This window comes from Lepidothrix coronata, unplaced genomic scaffold (assembly GCF_001604755.1).
Source record: "Lepidothrix coronata isolate B3197 unplaced genomic scaffold, Lepidothrix_coronata-1.0 Scaffold12, whole genome shotgun sequence".
In the NCBI taxonomy this organism is placed as follows: domain Eukaryota; kingdom Metazoa; phylum Chordata; class Aves; order Passeriformes; family Pipridae; genus Lepidothrix; species Lepidothrix coronata.
This window is the reverse complement of record NW_016690192.1, coordinates 5857907-5874742: the sequence shown is the minus strand read 5'-3', so window position 1 is coordinate 5874742 and position 16836 is coordinate 5857907. Positions and strand designations below refer to the sequence as shown.

Genomic DNA, 16836 nt, shown 5'->3' with positions numbered 1-16836 from the left:
GAAGGCCGGGAAGGGGAAATCTGGGCTTTTTGTTTGTCTGCAGTGAGACAGAACATAAAACCCCCACAGGGAATCAGAGGATCATAGAGGGGTTTGGGTTGGAAGGAACCTTAAAGCTCATCCAGTTCCACCCCCTGCCATGGGCAGGGACACCTTCCACTATTCCAGATTCCTCCAAGCTCCATCCAGCCTGGCCTTGAACACTTCCAGGGATGGGGAATCCACAACCTCCCTGGGCAGATCAGAGGATGAGGCAGGTCATGGATAAAGCAGGTCAAAGCCCGTATCAAAAAGGTGGCCTTCGCTCCCTGTCCAGGTTTGGGATGTTTTAATCTCTCCCCAGATCATGCACTATTATCTCAGCTGCCCTCTGGAGGCAGTTTTCACTGGCTGGGAATGGTGGGAATACCAGTGCTTCCCTCCCTACCCAGCTGGGAACTTCAGAAGCACTTTTGGCTTGGTAATTATTATCTAATCTTGTGAAATTCAGCCTGTGCGGGGAACCTAATACAGGTGTGATATAGAATATCCTGAGAATTATAGAATATCATGAGTTGGAAAGGACCCACAAAGATCATCTAGTCCAACGCCATGTATTCCTGAAAAATTGCACTTATATCTGTATTTGAAAGACTTAAATAAGATTTCAGTAGGGCAGGTGGTTTGTGCTGCTTCCCTTGTGTACACATGAATTAAACTTTCTGTCAGTTTTCTGGGTGGTTGGATGGTACCACATCCAAACCCAAACACAATTCACTGGAAAAGCAATGAGTTCATGCCAGTGGAGTTAATTTTTGTAGAAAATACTGGAAGTCAAGTACAGAGTCATTCATCTGATGAGGCTTATTTCACCGTGGAAAATCTGAGCTCATCATTGTATTTTCTCTCCCTCAGAGACTCCTTCAGCAGGATGAGCCTTCGCAAAATGGAAATCTAAACGAGTTAAAAACCAAAATAAAAAAAAAAAGCACTTAAAAATTAAGGTTTTGAAAAGAAAAAGAGCCTTGTTATCAGCGCTGGGAATCAAAGAAGTTTTATTGTGAAATAAAACTTGGACTTCATCCTGGACATCCCTCACACCTCTTCCTCCATCAAAGTGTTCAGTGGCCAAAAATCATTATGAATTGTCAAATGTAGACTTAACAATGTTTGGAAAAAAAAAAATCATGGCAGTGGTATCCAGAGTATTGGTGATGAGCTGTAAACTTACCTGTTTTTTAAGGCATTTTTATGACTCAAAGGTACACTAAACGCATTTACCTTTATTTATAGCATTACCTAATGTTAAATTTATTTACTTTTAGTTCCTATATTTAATTTATATTAGGACCATACGCAAATGCATTTTGGAAGTTTTTAATGTAGTGATGATGGTTATTTTGATGGTACTATTAAATATGTGAATGTTTACACTTTAATTCCCTGTGCATTGGACTTCAGAGCTCACCATCCCTGGGGAAAAGGTTCAGAGAAAGGTAAGTCTTACGGCAACACTTATTAACCAAGTGGTGATTTTTTATTATCCCAATCCTTTTTCTTTGGTAACTTTGCTGCAAAGAAAAATAATTCCATCTGTAGCCAGCAGAAGGCTGGATGGAGGCACATGTTGGTACCACTTCACCTCCTCCAGTACCGTGAGGTGGAGTTCCAGCTTGATTTCTGTGTGTACATGGTCATTTCCACCAGCTGGGAAGTACAAACATCTCCTCATCACTTGGAATTAGCAGTGTCCATGCAACTAAACTGCTTTTTGTGTCCCTTTCTTAATTTAAAACCTAATTTCATGGGGAAAAAAGAACATAAAATGATATCACAGTTAAAAGTGTACATAGAAAGCATTCTTTGCATTGTTAATAATGTAAAGAAAACATGTTTTACAGCAGTGATTTTGGGGTCTAACACAGCACTTGGAGGAAGCAGCAGATTTGGAGCTGAGTACCCAACGCCTAAATCTGGTCCTTTATATTTTTCTTCTCTATGTTGAACAAAGTCCCTTGGAAGAGGTGGTATGTGATTGAACACAAGCTTATTCTCTCTATATAAATACCTACATATGCATCTATATACGTGAATACACACAAAAAGTGAATTTGATAAACATACTTTATATATATATATATATATAAAAGTAGACGGTTTATACACGAAGTGCCCATCTTCCTGCAGCAGCAGTGAGGGTTTAGGTGGGGTCTGTGTTGTCCTTGATACTTATTTCAGGTTGTTGGAAGTGCTGTGGCCAAGGGGTGTGTTGGGAAGGTACAGTTCTGCTGATTTTCCCTCCTTCTCTCAGGCTTTTATTCCAACAGCTTCTCCGATTTTGGGAGTGTTAAGTGTGTCCATCTCTGACCATTTCCCTGGAACATGAATAATCCTGAACTAGTTGTGTCACAGGATGTAACACAGGAGCACCTGCCTAAAGAAAAACTCCAACTCTGACCCTTTAAGGGATATTTAAAGCCCAAGAGTGTTGACAAGGCTGTGGAAGCATTATAAGAGTCAGAGACTCTCATAATGGAAAATATTAAGGGAGGAGGGAGTGGCTTTGCAAGACATCTACAGGAAGAGGCATTGAAAATATTTACACAGTGAAAAAGGGGGAACAAGTCCAAATAAGCATGAAAGAGTGAAACTTTAATTTACAGCAGTCCTACTCCAGGACATGAGTTACTGCAGCAAGTGGTGAGTTCAGGAGGGGGGCAAGTGGTGCTCAAGTAAATCTCAAAAAAACCCCACCCCCTGCTCCCTTCTCCCTGTGCCAGAGGAGTGCTTTTCATTCAGCATCTTTCTGTTCAGCTGCCACAAAGAATCTTCTCCCACACTTTATGCTATGATGGAAGACAGCTGGGTCTTCCTCACATTCTATTTTGTTGTATATAATGGCATTTTGTTTCCTTGGAAACACTCCTGATCCTGAAGTTGAATGAAAAAGATAATTCTTGGGTCAGGTGTGGAAAAATAAACTTTCATTTGCAGGCTGAAATTCAGCAAACCTTAAAAAATTGCATTCTGTAATAGGATGGGGCTGGCCTTGAAAGGTAAGATCACTTATTTTTTTGATGTAGCTATATCTTGGTTTAGACTCTGAAATTATTTATTATGATGCAATGCTTTCGAAAAGGAAAAAGTCTTAAGAGCATTTGTCATTCCAGCTTTTTTATCTAGGATATGCTGCAAAGTCAAGGCCTGTACAACAATCAGAAGTTGACACTAACATGGAAAATACACTAAAGATACTTTTTCCTGAGTTACCTCAGTGTTTATACAACATTATAATAAAAGGTTGTAAAAATTAAGTATTGCAGAATTAACTAGGTAAAGGGTTTTAGGGCTTTTCCTGTAAATAAATTAATTTATATTAGAAAAAGGTTAAATGTATCCAGGAAACCAGGGCATACTCACATCCTGACTATCTTCCCTTGTCTCTCTGCAATCTTCATGTCTCTCTGTCCATCCCATGACAATTAAACACTCACCTTACTTTGTGTCATATTGGTTAAGACTCTGTCAGTTGATAGGATTCACCTTAAATTGTCTAACAAACAATTTGGGATTTTCATCCCTAGTATTTAGTGCAAACATTTTTGGTTTTTGCCATTATCATCTGTTTACCCTGAACCTCACACCTCTGGTCATCAAGTGCCTTCAGGTGAGGATCTGCTGTACAAGAATCAGTTAAAAAAACCCCACAGAATGTTAGTTTTAAAATCTTCCATTTCTTTAAGATAAGTTTCCCACCCTTTTTATAACTGTTCTCAAATCACTTCCACTTTGTTTCCCCCCCCAACACAACAGTCTGATCTGGTTGTCTCAGATGCGTATCATAAGTTTTTTATTTCATATATACATTCTTAACAAAGCATCAAAGCCAAATGCTTTCGTTTTCCTATTTTGCAGTGAGCTCAGGTACAAATTAACTGTTGTAAGGTCACCACTAAGTTCCAAACCCACCCAGACATATATGCAGATTAGAGGGCTCCGCTCTTCAAAGTACAAAATTATTTTAATTACACTACACTCTGCCCCTGTGTCGACATATTAATCACACCTATTTACACTTTGCCCTTTAACACCTATGCAACAAGATGCAAATTAGACCAGTCAAGCATTTCTATGAAGTTCAGGTCCCTCCAATGCACTAAACAAGGTTCCAAGACCATTTTCCTTGTGCTCTAAGTTGCACAAAGCAGGAAGGAAAAGGATCAGGAGAATAAACCATGTCGGTTACCCAAAGACTAAATATGAAGTGTTACTTCCCAAGTTACAAAAATACACAACTTCTGGTGAAATTTGCTAGTTAATATACATTTACTCTGGGGTATGAATACAAATAAATTTTATTTAAAAAAAAAAAGCTAATAATACAATAGGCATGTCTGAGACCTAGAGCTGCGTTAAAACCACTACTGGGTGCTGTAGGAGTTGTTTAGGATCTATACAAACTGGTATTTCTAAAAGGTTGTAGCACTATTCTCCAGCAGAAAATTAAGGTGTGAGTCAAGTTCTATGTCGTGTTTTGTTAATTCAAGTTGAGCCACTTTACACTGAAGAAAAAGACCAAAAACATGAAGAATCAGTAGCTTCAAAAAACAAAACAGCCGTTTCTTCCAGGTAGTTTGGATGCAAATCAGACCAAAAGGTGTATGCAAATCCTGAATATTTACAGTCAAAATACAGTATCACTCTACAATTTTCTTATAAAACAGTAGGTAAGGAGTCGATGTAGATGACGATGTCGGAGAAAGAGAATTCAGAAAGTCCTTTTCTTCTGTGACCTTTACTTCGGAGTCATCGAAGAGCAGCCACTTGCCCTCGTACTCCTTGAGGCTCTGGAGCACATACAGAGCCTTGTTTTCCAGCCCGCTGGCTCCCACCCCGTTGGCCTCGCTGTGCTCTGTGCCATGCTCAGCATTCCCTGCGCTGCGCTCGGGGCTCCTGCTCTCCGTGACCACGCTGAGGAACTTCTCGGGGTTGGCTGGTTTGTTGGGGTACAGGTCACAGTCAGACTTGCTCTTCTGCCCCCCGAGCAGTCCCACAGCTTCCATGTTCTTCTTGCTAAGGACCTTCCCTGGCTGGGCAGCACCGTTGACCCTGAAGGAGACCTCACCGTCATCGTAGTCGTCGGTCACAGCTCTGGCCTCCTCCTCGTTGAGCGGCTCCGGTTTGAGCACGGCGTACGTGGGGTTGGCCATGAAGGTGCCCCTGTCCAGCTCCAGGCTGCTGAGATCTGTGATCTTGACAGAGGCTGTGTAGTGTCCACTGCTGATGGTGATGCCGCTGTGCATGACCACAGCAAATAATCCATAGGTGTCGTTGGTGGGCCTGGTGCTCCACTCCTCCAGGGACAGCTTGAGTGGCGTCAGCAGTGGAGTGTTGATCTTGGACAGGCCCCCGTAGCAGTCAAACCTTCACAAGGGACACACAAGTTAAACCCTTTCCCAATAAACACCACTTTAGGCCCATAGGCCCACCTGTTATTTTCCACATGTGATCAGGAGAAGCTTCTCCCTTCTCACTTTGGATCATCGACATCTGTTCCAGGCACCCCTGGTCAGTAAAGGCACTTTTATGACTGTATAATGGTAAATTTTACAGCCTAGGAACTGTAAATTTTAATAATTTAAGAGACTCCCTTTTTCTAAAGTATCAACTAAATTAATTTTTAAATAGTGGTGATAAAAATAACTAGGCTAATTGTTATCATTCCTGCTTCTATCCATGCACAAACACCTGCACTCCCCCAGCCACCACTCTGCTTAAAAAGCAAAACAAAAACCTCAACAGCCAAGGCTGAAATAAGGAGGGTTGGAGTTTTTTCCCCTCCTGAAAGAGTCATTTGCTGAATAAATACAAATATATTTTACTTTCAAGTAGCTTTAGTATCACATAGAAAATCTGAGTGGTTTTTCTCAGATCCCCTCAGTGATGAGTAAACTTAGCAACACTTGCTACCAGAGATTCCTCATTACCTGTCCTGTGGTATTCCATTTTTTTCAAGCAATTCTCTGGCTGATTTACTTGGAAAAGCATTTGGTATTCCAGAAATACTCAGCATTTTGTTCATAGTGCACAAATTTACCATGAGGAAAGTTTAAGTCCTTTCATTACAAGGATCTTCTACAGAGTTTGAAAAAAAAATATTACTGAATGATTCTGATCTTGATGAGTAATATATTGCATCAGCACAAATTAATTAACCTCTTTATTTAGTGATAGGTTATGATGTCCTAATAGCTTCCAGTGATGATTCAGTTCTTGCTCAACTTTCAGGGTGTTGTAGGGAAAAATCCAGGGGAATACAGGCAAGCCCTGTAAAACTAAGGTTACAAAAAGCTCACTGCTATTATCCTAAGAAAAACTATCTTGAATCCAAGGAAATTGTAGCTATGGCATAACTGCAGTAACAGACTCCTGTTTTCCTGTGTTTAGTTTTGATTCTGCTTCTCATCATTTCACTCGTGTTCACAGCCATAAACCCTGATAAACACATTTACACACCCCCACAGATCCTCAGTCACTCTCATTAACTGAAATCTCACTTTAGACCTAAGCTTACCATAAACATTTGACTCCACCAAAAGGAACACAAAGAGCATATAATCAGAAATAATAAAACTTAAATCTTCTGAAAATCCCTATTGTTAGTAGCCAGAAATATTCAGAAGACAGTCAAGAAACAGAGAAACTGCTTGCTGATACTCCAGATCAGAAATCCAGTTCCACTCCAGCACACTGTGACAATCATATTCACACAAAACAGTAAAAAGCAGGGTCTGCCTTTCTTCTGAATGACATCCATCATCAAAGATTTGGAGAGGAGGAAATAAGAGAGGAAATCTTTTCCTATTAGCTTTTTGTTCTTCTTAATGATAAGAATCTGAAGACAGAAAAATTGTATGCCAAGTACTCTGCCTGCTCTGACTGAGGCACTTCACACAGAGCAAACCTGATTTCTGCAGCTACATCTTTTGAGGCTGTAAATTAACTTTACCCACTGTACAGAATTTCACAAAACAAAAAGCTGATTTTCTCACCAACTGCTAAATTTCTATAATGGAAATGCTTAATTACGTATCACCAGTTACACATTTCTCCTTCAGAGCTTCACAGCCTGAGCACACATGGCCTATGATTTTTCCACACACAACACACACTTTCTTGCCAAAGAGAATTACTCATCCCCAGGCAAGTAGATTTTCACACTGGCTGCTTTATTTTAAAACAAACACTTTGCAAACCAGCATCTAGAAAACATGAATAAAAAGTCCCTATTAACTGCAAATATTTACATTACCCTTCGTTTCTCTTCATTTATTTACAACTCAGTCACAACTGAGCAGACAACATTTCCAAATTTTTATGGGGGCTAAGGGAAGTTGTATGAAGAATCTTAGTTTAAAAATTTAAGTAAGTTTGAAGCCAGTAAAACAGTTTGTTACTACTTTTAGCAATGACATGGTTTTGTCCAAGATAAAAAAATTCAAGTCAAAACCCAGGGGACTCTTCTAAGCAGTTTCAGCTTCATCACTGACTCCAGTTGTACACTGATTTTTCCACTCTGACTTCCTTAATCTCTGGTTGCCAGCCCTTGGCAGAAAATGTCTGGCATGACTGAGGACACAGGAGGAAAACCACAACAGACTGGATTCACTCTGACCTGGATATTGGTCTGAGTATTTTGGAGCTGAAGGCTGCCAAGGCAGAAGAAGAGGTGAGTGGCTCAGGAGATGGCTGGTTAACCTGAAAGTGCTTCCCCATGGAAACAAAAAGATAGGAAATAGAGGAGCAAATGGAAGATAATACTCAGGTTTCCTTTCAGGTTGTATTTTTTTCAATAGCCTATAATCATACCAGGATTCCATCCCACATCAAGGGCTACTCAACAATACAAGGGCATTTTTAAGTGTGCAACTTTAAGTCAATATATATTAAGTCTATATATATGAAGTCAGTATTTAAGTCAAATATGATGGACATCAATGAAAAGACAATTTTGTATGTTATGATCCTGGATTTGTACGAAAAGGCATTGCAGAGACAGAGTAAGCTTCCCTTCTACTTTGTCAGAAACCTGGATATTCCTAAAAAAATACTACAAACCGGCAGAGTGAGAAATGTACCTTTAACAATCTTAGCAAACTACCTGTAAAAACGTAACAATATCATCCTCAGCACTGGATATTTCACAAATCTTAAACTGACCACAGTTACCAGCACTTGCTTAGAGAGCACCCTCTGACAAATCATCTGACAACTCAGATGTGGTATTTTTATCTAAAATATTGGTGACACAACTATTATAAACTAAATTCCATGGCAGACATCATGCATGAGGCTTCCTGCTGGTGAGGTGGCTCTGAATGTCTAAAGCCAGGTGAGGGGGAAATGCAGCAGAGAGGGAACTTGGGGATAAAAGGCCAAACTAATTTGTGCCTAGAAAACTTACTGCCCATCCAAAGGCTCAGAGGCTGCAATAACTGGTGTACCAATTTCCTAAAAGATCTGGGGGAATATTTTAGTTCTAAGAAGTTTCTCCTGATGACGCTTTCTGTCATTTTTCAGTATTTAAATCTCAGTGGAGAAATGGAGTTTACTGCAAAATGCTGAGTATAAATTGTCATGACACTGATTTATGTACGGGCAGTTCTGTAGGGATGGGTTTTTCTTTGGTTTTTCCTCCCATCCCAATTCTTAAGTATGAAAAAAACCCAAAACAAAACCACTCACAACCTCTTTCAAAACATAAGGATTACAAAAATTATAACATCAAACACTGATTTCTCAGTAGTTGAACATCAGTGAGGCTGATATTACTGTATTTTTAAATTAATATATCAATTTTTTGGTGTGTTAGCTCTTTAAAATATTTATCTGCTGATTTTTCCCCCACAGATTTTAGTGCTCACATTCAGGTAGAGTACTAAAATTTGTATTGTAAAAATTGCAAAAAATTTGTACTAACAGTATTTTTTAAGGAATTGATCAATTTTGGGTAATGAGTGTTAGCTCTTTAAAATGTTTAACTCCTGATTATTATTATTCCCCACTCATATTCATTTTTTTAGTACTTACATTCAAGTAGAGACGGGCTGTGACCATAAAATTCATATTTGTTCTAATTACTTGTTCTGTTAAAGTACTTAAAGCGGCCTCTAAACTCACAGGGACAGGTGATATTTAAAGTAAACAAAGTTTTAAGAAAAATCAATAAATCAGGCCGTTTTTAAAGAGTACAGCTAAAAAATTTTTGTCAAGAAGTCTCCTAAAAGTCACTTTTCCTGCAGGTAGTTTCTGCCACTGCTCGTAAGAACAAAAAGCCTTTATGAAATCAGAGGCTGCATCCCAGCGATTTAAGTTCATTTCAATCTGGAAATCTGCTTTTGGCAAAGTTACAAAGCATTTTCAACTCCTGTGATAAGATTTCCCTTCCTCCAGGACACTGTTTCATAACACAGTCAATGCATACTCACTCCAAGCCACTGGCAGCAAAGCACTTCAAGTGAATTGTTATAACTTCGGGCATTTTATCGAATAAAAGGCTGCGCTCGGCTTCCGTGTAGTGATGGCAGTTCTCACAGAAATATTTGTCCTCTCCCACAATCCTTTCCACTGAGGCAAACTGTGAAATTGCCCATTTCAGCGTCTTCGTTTCTGTTTTTGGCTCTGGAGAAACTAGAAAAGAGAATCGTTACATTCACAGATACACCAATATTTACATTTCCAATGTGTCCCACCAGAACAACAACAAAACAAAACATGTCAAGACAGGCTCAAAAACGACAACACTGTAAAGAACACTCAGTATGTGTGAAATAGATGTATTTGGAGCATTTCAGGAAGGGATGAAAGGATCTCTTACTTCAAATCTAAGGTTTTCCCAAAGCTTGTTTCAGATAACACAGAATAATTCTGTTGCCACGGCTGGAAACTGGGTCCATGAATTTCACTTATTAGGGCAAACATCCAAAATAACTAGAAAGTTCCCTTTCACTTCTTACGTTTTGCCTCCCCTGCCACCCTCACACTGCTGACAGGATCACCTACACTGACAGCAGCATTTTACACATTAACATTTCCCCACACATTTTACTCTGAGTCCTTCACCAAAATGGGGAGTAAAGGCAGTAAAAGCTGCTCCAAATTAATTCCATGGGAACTAAAATTAAAAGTCTCCATTTGAAAATTTAGTATTATCATGCTTACTTTTTATAATACCTAAAAACTATGAATAGATCAATAAAATTTGTGAAAGAGACCAGAGAATTAACATTGACAAAGATAAAACAAATGCTAGTAAGGCAACAACAATCTAATACACTAAAAACAATTTTAGAGTAATTAACAAAAAAAGCTGGGTTCTCTTTTAATTTTTGAGGAAAAAGTGCAAATATTTCTTTTAAGATAAAAAAGCAGAAAAATTCCTTATCCAGGAAGAACGGGAAGACCTACATCAAAGAAAATACTTATTTATAAGCAGAAAAACATGTACCAAAGTGAAGGACTGTAAGCAGTGCATGCTATGTGTTAAGATTCAAAACAATTTTAATATTATCTGGATCTGTCAACAGTGTTTCCAAAGTCTAAAGTTAATCAGGACAGGAGATAAGAGCCTCTAATTTTAGTCAGCACAAAGAGGAGCCACGTTCCTTGATAACCACAGCACTGTCCTTCCCCATGGCTGGCTGAGGCAGAAACACCTCACACCCCTTTCTGAGACAATTACTTACTTTCAGAACTCTCTTCAGCTTTAGAAAGTTCATCTTCTTGCACTGGAACACTGATGTCCTGAAAATCTTCTCTCCTTTCAGTAAAGCACTCGCACTCCAAACACCTTGTCCTCAGCACTAACTGGCCCTGGAACAGTTTCTCCACCAGTTCAAAGACAGCCAGTTCTGTACCTATAGAAAGTACATGTCACATCACTGAGCAAGATGCACTTTATTCCAAAGACTACCTTTGGCTATTCGTGGAAAATGACCATGTTACAGCCATGGCCTTTTAGGGATCCCACACAGGAATTAAAACAAAACTACGTATTGTGCAGTTTTCAGTAGTAAGCAAATACGGAGCCTCTGTCTCTTGGCCCTCAAACTTTAATTTCTGTTTTAAGATTGGGTGCTTGTTTTATACTTTAAGTGTGGCATTCTGGAATATTTGTCACCAATGCACTGACTTCTTAGTATGGACTATCAGCCTCCTCAAGGAGCGTCACATGTGTGGGTTTGGCTGGTTTCTATTTATTCTCAGTGTTCTCCTCCAATACTTTCTAAATTTGTTGGCCAGTTTTGGTCAAATGTGCTGAAGAAATGCAGATTTCAAAGATTCTGCATTCCTTCAATTTTTTATAAAATTGGTGGGTGGGTCAGAAAATTCCAAATTGTTAAGTACTGAATTCATACTGAGCCCCTTCTCTCAACAGATACCTTGTTTCATTGACAAAAAATCCATACCTGCCAGCCAATTAAAATATGTAGTACATCCTGTGTCCTTCCTAGTTCTTGGGAACATTGGGAATATGGGATAAAACTAAGGAATAGGGAGGGAAGGAGAGAATATTGTTTGTAAACTTGGGCACAAAGCCATGGCCAATGGAGTTTGATTCTGTTTGCTCCTGACCAGCGTCTTCCTTTAAATCTTGAATCCATCTGCTATGTCTACGGATGACAAAAATTAGTGATAATACAAACCTGGCAATGTTCTGCCTTTTTTTTTTTATACATATATATGGTACAATGATTACAGAATGTTAGAGGAATACCTCGAGATCTAAGCTAAACAGGTCAAGTTATTAAAAAAAAAAAATTTACAAACATGTATAAAAATAAATTCTTGTTCCTAAAAATCTTCTTCAATTCCTGAAAATCTAATTTTGTGTTTAGAGCTCTGCAGGCTGTGCAGTCTGAAGACTGACTTCCCACGCATTGTACTTTCTTAATCATACTAATTTTAAGCCCATCACTTGTGCACCAACCTTCCTTTTTTGGTTCTTTTTCAGTTCCCTTTTCATGGTGGTTTTCCATGGGAGATGCTGGTTCATGATATTCTTCTTTACTGTCACCATTTTCGCACTTGGTAGATGACTCTTCGAGCTCACAGTCATATTCTTTTCCTGGGTCTTTGGATCCCAGGTTTGTAGTTAATTTTCCTAGACTATAAAATTTGGACAGAATGCTGGGCTGTTTGCATGAGGATTTTAACCAGTTTAACCTAAGCCGTGACTTTTTCTGCGTGGGCTTCGCGCTCTCGCTGTCCCCGGAGCACTTGGCGATGGCGTCGCTTTGGGTTTCCAGCTTCTCCCCCGTCGCTTTCCTCTTTGACCTGGTCTGCCTTTGATTTTCCTCTGCTGCAGTTTGCTCTTTTGACACTTTGGATTTTTTCTTGGCGTTGCCGCCCTCGGCGTCACTTTTCCTTTTCCCGTGTCCCTTGAGCAGCTTGTCCTCGGCCGCGTCTCCGTCATGGCTGCTCGGAGTGGGATCCTCCTCCTCGGCAGCGCTGCCGGTCCCGTTGCTCTCAGGGATTGGGTTGAGTTTTTCCTCCGGTTTAGCTGAAGGCTCCTCCATGGGCAGTTTGTTCAACTCTTCCTTCTTCAGCAGCTGACATGTTTCCTGGATGTTTCCCAGGATACACTGTAGGACTTCCTGGGCATCGTGCTGCAGGTACCCTTCATACATGGGGTTCAGCTCTCTAGGGAAAAGAAACAAGCAGAGCAATGAGGATTAGTTATTCTTGGCTAACTGGGTAACATGATTTGAGATTTAAATTAGGGATTTAGACGGAAGTCATGGAGGGTCCTGTCCAGGCCTAGAGATGAGTCCTCTCTGTCACAGAGTCATGGGAAAGTTCAGCCTTAGGCATTTAAACACACACTGAATTGCAACCCAGTGGTGCAGCTTCTCAGGCCAAAGAGAATCCTTCACCATCCCTGGAAGTGTTCAAGGCCAGGTTGGATGGGGCTTGGAACAACCTGTGATAGTGGAAGGTGTCCCTGCCCATGGCAGGGGTAGAACTGGATGATCTTTAAGGTCCCTCCCAACCTAAACCACTCCAAAGTTCTATGACACTTCTGTACCTAAGGCTAAGCACTGTTTTAAACCCTCTTCTGCATTTAAATGACACTTACAAAGTTATAATTTACTTCAGGTTTCTGACATCATGGAGGTAACAATAAGCACGAAAAATTTACTTCCTATAAGGCCACACCAAATTTGAGACCATCTACCTTCCACCAGCCTCTGAAACTGTGCAATGGCAACAACCTGGAAAAGTCAGGAGCAAACCCTGACAACATGTAGGGTGATTTGTACCTGAGGGTGTTCAGGAGCCTTCGGGGCTGAGTAGCAAGTTCATCTGTGTACTTTTCTGGGTTCAGGAGAAAACTGGCTTGAAGCTGCTCAACTGACAGAATCAAGGAGTGCAAGCTGCAGATGAGCTCGTAACTTGCCAGGGGATCTTCTTTACAACTTCCCTGCAATAACAATGTAAAAAGAACAAAAACACTTGCAGTTTTGTCTGTAACAAGTTAAACTTTTCTCTCCTGCCCTCCCTTGGTTTTCTAACAGATATTGAACAGGTTTTTTTGTGTGCCATGGGAAGCAGGTGGGTTTCAGACAATATATTTATTGTTCTTTTCAAAGTGGAAAACAAACCTAAAAGCCAAATTAGCCATTATTTTAAATCCTGAAACCATCCTTGCCTGAAACCATCCACTCAAAGTACTGTATCATAATTATCTTAATGCCAAATGCATGGTGAGATATCTTCTCAAATTTCTTGTTTAAGACTTGGGCTTACAAGTTTACAGATCCTCTGAACACTCATGTTTGAACACAAGTTCAAAACAACTCAAATATATCTTTACCTGAAGCAGCACTGTAGAAAACAATGCTGAAAAATTTGTTAAGAACAGAAGAAATCGGTTAGATTTTCACTAAACTTCCTGCATGCAGCCTTACTTGCAAAGTTATAAGTAAAGAACATGGGGAGATTTGTTACCTTTTCTGCCTTTTGCTCTCCTTCATCCTTCAAAGATTCTTTCTTCTTTGAAATGATGTTATATAAATGTTTTACTCCAGTTTTAAAACCAGGACAGAAATATAATACCTGAAAGCAACAGTTGAAAAGAGAATAACCTGAGTAAGAGGTTACTCTACATAGAAATCCACATTTATGATCCAGCCAGCCCTGCATCTCCCCAGGCTGTGCACAGCACACAAAGATCCAGGATTTTTCACAGCAGGGAGGAGCCCCAAGTATGGAAACTGAAGAACTACCCAATCAGGACAACCTACAGTGCACACATTTCCTGCAGCAGCATTTCCCCCCCACACTGTAATTAGATTCTCTTCATACTACACCCAGACATCCATGGAATATCGAACTACAAATCTCACCCACTTGTGCTTAACCAAAAAAATCCCCTTTTTGAGGTCCCCCTTGACCATGCCCTCACCTGCAGGACACTGTTCAGGTAACAGGTGTTCCCCAGGTTGTTCAAGCCCACAAAAGGCAACATGTTGTCTTTTTTCTCACAGCTGACAAGGGAGGGAGGCTGTGCTGCAGGAACAACCTGGTCACTGTGAAACAGAGAAAACAGGGAGTAAGAAACAGCTTTAGAAAAGGATTCCTTCACCTCCCATCTCAGAGCCACCTGACATAATTCATCACTAAGATACACAGCTCAAAATCACATCAAAGTGTGTCTGAGAGTATCTATATTCACTCTGGGCACTCAAACACAAACTCCTCAGCTATAACAGCAGCCAAAAAGAAACAATTTTACAAAAATCAGCCAAATCTGCTGTTAGTCCCAACACTTACTTTTCAAATAATATCAGGAGACCAGTTTAAAGAACAAAAAAAGTTCACTTTTAAATACTTTTGTACATTCTTTGTTCATTCCTAAGATAGAAAAATGTGTCTAGAACATGTTTTCTATCCCTGTGCCCTGCTCCAGAGTCATATAATTTCTGGATACAAAGCAAAAGAATAAAAATAGAAAAACAAAATTAAAAGAAACCAATGAACCTGACACATAATATACTGATTATCATTATTATTAATCACTGATATAAGTGATTAATGCACTGTACTGACACAACAGAACCAAATTTTAAAGACCCCAACTGACCACAATCAAGCAACTTTGCTTTTTCCCACTTAAATCCCCCCATTAGCAAAGAAATGGGTTGATGGATTTGCTCAGGGCTTGAAAAGCCCCAGTGAATGACAGACAGCACCACAACAAATTCATTCCTTGCAGCAGAAACAGCCTTTAAAATCCAACATCTTTTCATTAAGACTCATCTCGCAAAAAGTTACATTTTAATATTAATAATATAAATAGCTCAGCAGCAGAGTAACTACTTATATTAACTCGAAACAAAGCAACTTCTTGAAGTGATCATAAAGTTGGTGCCAACTAAGACATCCACGGTGTGGCAAAGTTGTTTCCTTAAGACAGTTGTAGAAACTGGTTATAGCGATTATTTAGTTTTAAAAGAGAGTCGCTTATTCAAGTGATCCCTAAAGTTTGTGCCAACTAAACATCCCACAGCGTCGCAAACTTATTTTATTCAAACAGTTATAAAAAAATCAGTTATGGAGATTAGTTTGTTCAGTTTGACTAAGTTGGGTCGGGGGTTAACTTAATTTAAACGCACGTTAATTCATTCTTAAGCGCACGTTAATTCAGTCTAAGCGCACGTTAATTTAATTTAGCGCGCGCTGCAGCACATATTTATATAAGAACACGAAACTGAGTCGAGGGGAGGACGGAGCAACACGGGACCGACACAACATCGCCACAAAACAAACTTCTCCCGCGCGGGACTCACATCTCGGCGCCTCTGAACTCCGCGCCCTTCTGCTCATTTTCCTGCGCCTCGGTAAAATCCAGCGCTCTCTTCGCCTCCTTCTTCTGGAAAAGCTTCAGCGACAGCCTGTTCTTCTTGCTGGGGCTGGCCCTGGCGGTGTCGGCGGGCAGGACGCCGGGCATGGCTGGTGCGGGGCGCGGCCGTGGCGCTCACACCTGGCGCGCACACACACACACACGCGCACACCAGGCGCCATTTACTCGCCGCGGGGCCCCCCCCCGCCGCCCTCCGCCCCGGGCTCGGGCCGCCCCCCCGCGCCCCCCGCATGTCCCCCCGCGGCCGGCGGGCCCCGGGCGGGCGGCGCGGCCGCTCCCCCCCCTCGCTCCCGTCCCTCCCCGTCCCTCCCTCACTCACTCACCGCTACATCGCGGCCCCGCTCCCGCTCGCCGTTGCCATGGAGACCGCGGGCCGCGCGCCCGCAAACTTGGCGCGTTTTTTTCCGCGCGCCCGCGAGGACCCCCCCCGCCCCCCCCCGGCGCCCCGCGCGCGCCCCGCCTCGCGCCGCGCCCCCTCCCTCGCACCAACCACCCCCCCCGCGCCGCCCGCCCCGCGAGAACGCCGGAGAGGGAGCGCGCCGCAGGGCGAGCACAGCAGCGAAAAGCCGCGCGGAGCGGCGGAGCGGTGTGCGCAGGGAGCTGGCAGTGACACTGAAGGCGCCTCGGTGGCAGCGCGCCGCCAAGAGGGGCGCGGCACGCCCGCCGTTGCATCAGGCAGCGCGACGGACAGCCCGCCGGGGCCCTGGCTGAGCGCGCGCGGGCGCTGGTAACGGCCCGGCCAAAGGGCGCTCGGGCTGTACCATTCCGAGGGGACAGCCCGGCCCCCCCTTCGCCGGCGCGCGGTGGATCGGTCCCACTGTGGTCGCGCCCCCCCAGCCGGCTCAGCCAATCAGAGGCGGCGGCTACGCCCGCCCTGAAGGGCCTTGGGCCGGTCCCGCGCCGGGCTCGGCCCCGACATGGCGTCAAAGGGC

At 42.0% G+C, this 16836-nt stretch overlaps 2 protein-coding genes across 14 annotated transcripts in view; one reads left to right on the top strand and one right to left on the bottom strand.

Annotated features, from left to right (window-relative positions):
• The window catches only part of DOCK7 (dedicator of cytokinesis 7), a 95849-nt gene extending 94375 nt beyond the window's left edge, over positions 1–1474 (top strand). For all 12 annotated transcript variants that reach the window (XM_017805429.1, XM_017805428.1, XM_017805425.1 and 9 more), the window contains one exon: positions 895–1474. In XM_017805429.1, the coding sequence (XP_017660918.1) occupies positions 895–937 (43 nt within the window). In that variant the 3' untranslated portion in view covers positions 938–1474. The remainder of the gene's footprint in view (positions 1–894) is intronic.
• Positions 1475–3807: 2333 nt separating this feature from the next.
• On the bottom strand, positions 3808–16337 carry USP1 (ubiquitin specific peptidase 1). Of its 2 annotated transcripts, XM_017805430.1 has the most exons (9): positions 16228–16337; positions 15831–16024; positions 14447–14570; positions 13990–14097; positions 13302–13462; positions 11969–12681; positions 10725–10895; positions 9468–9669; positions 3808–5403 (listed from the first exon to the last, which is right to left on the bottom strand). In XM_017805430.1, the coding sequence occupies exons 2-9, from the start codon at positions 15989–15991 to the stop codon at positions 4677–4679; spliced, it is 2367 nt and encodes a 788-aa protein (XP_017660919.1). In that variant the 5' UTR covers positions 15992–16024; positions 16228–16337; the 3' UTR covers positions 3808–4676. The 2 variants fall into 2 exon arrangements, with proteins under 2 accessions (XP_017660919.1, XP_017660921.1); XM_017805432.1 differs by lacking the exon at positions 16228–16337 and having other exon boundaries at positions 15831–16055.
• Positions 16338–16836: the final 499 nt, after the last annotated feature.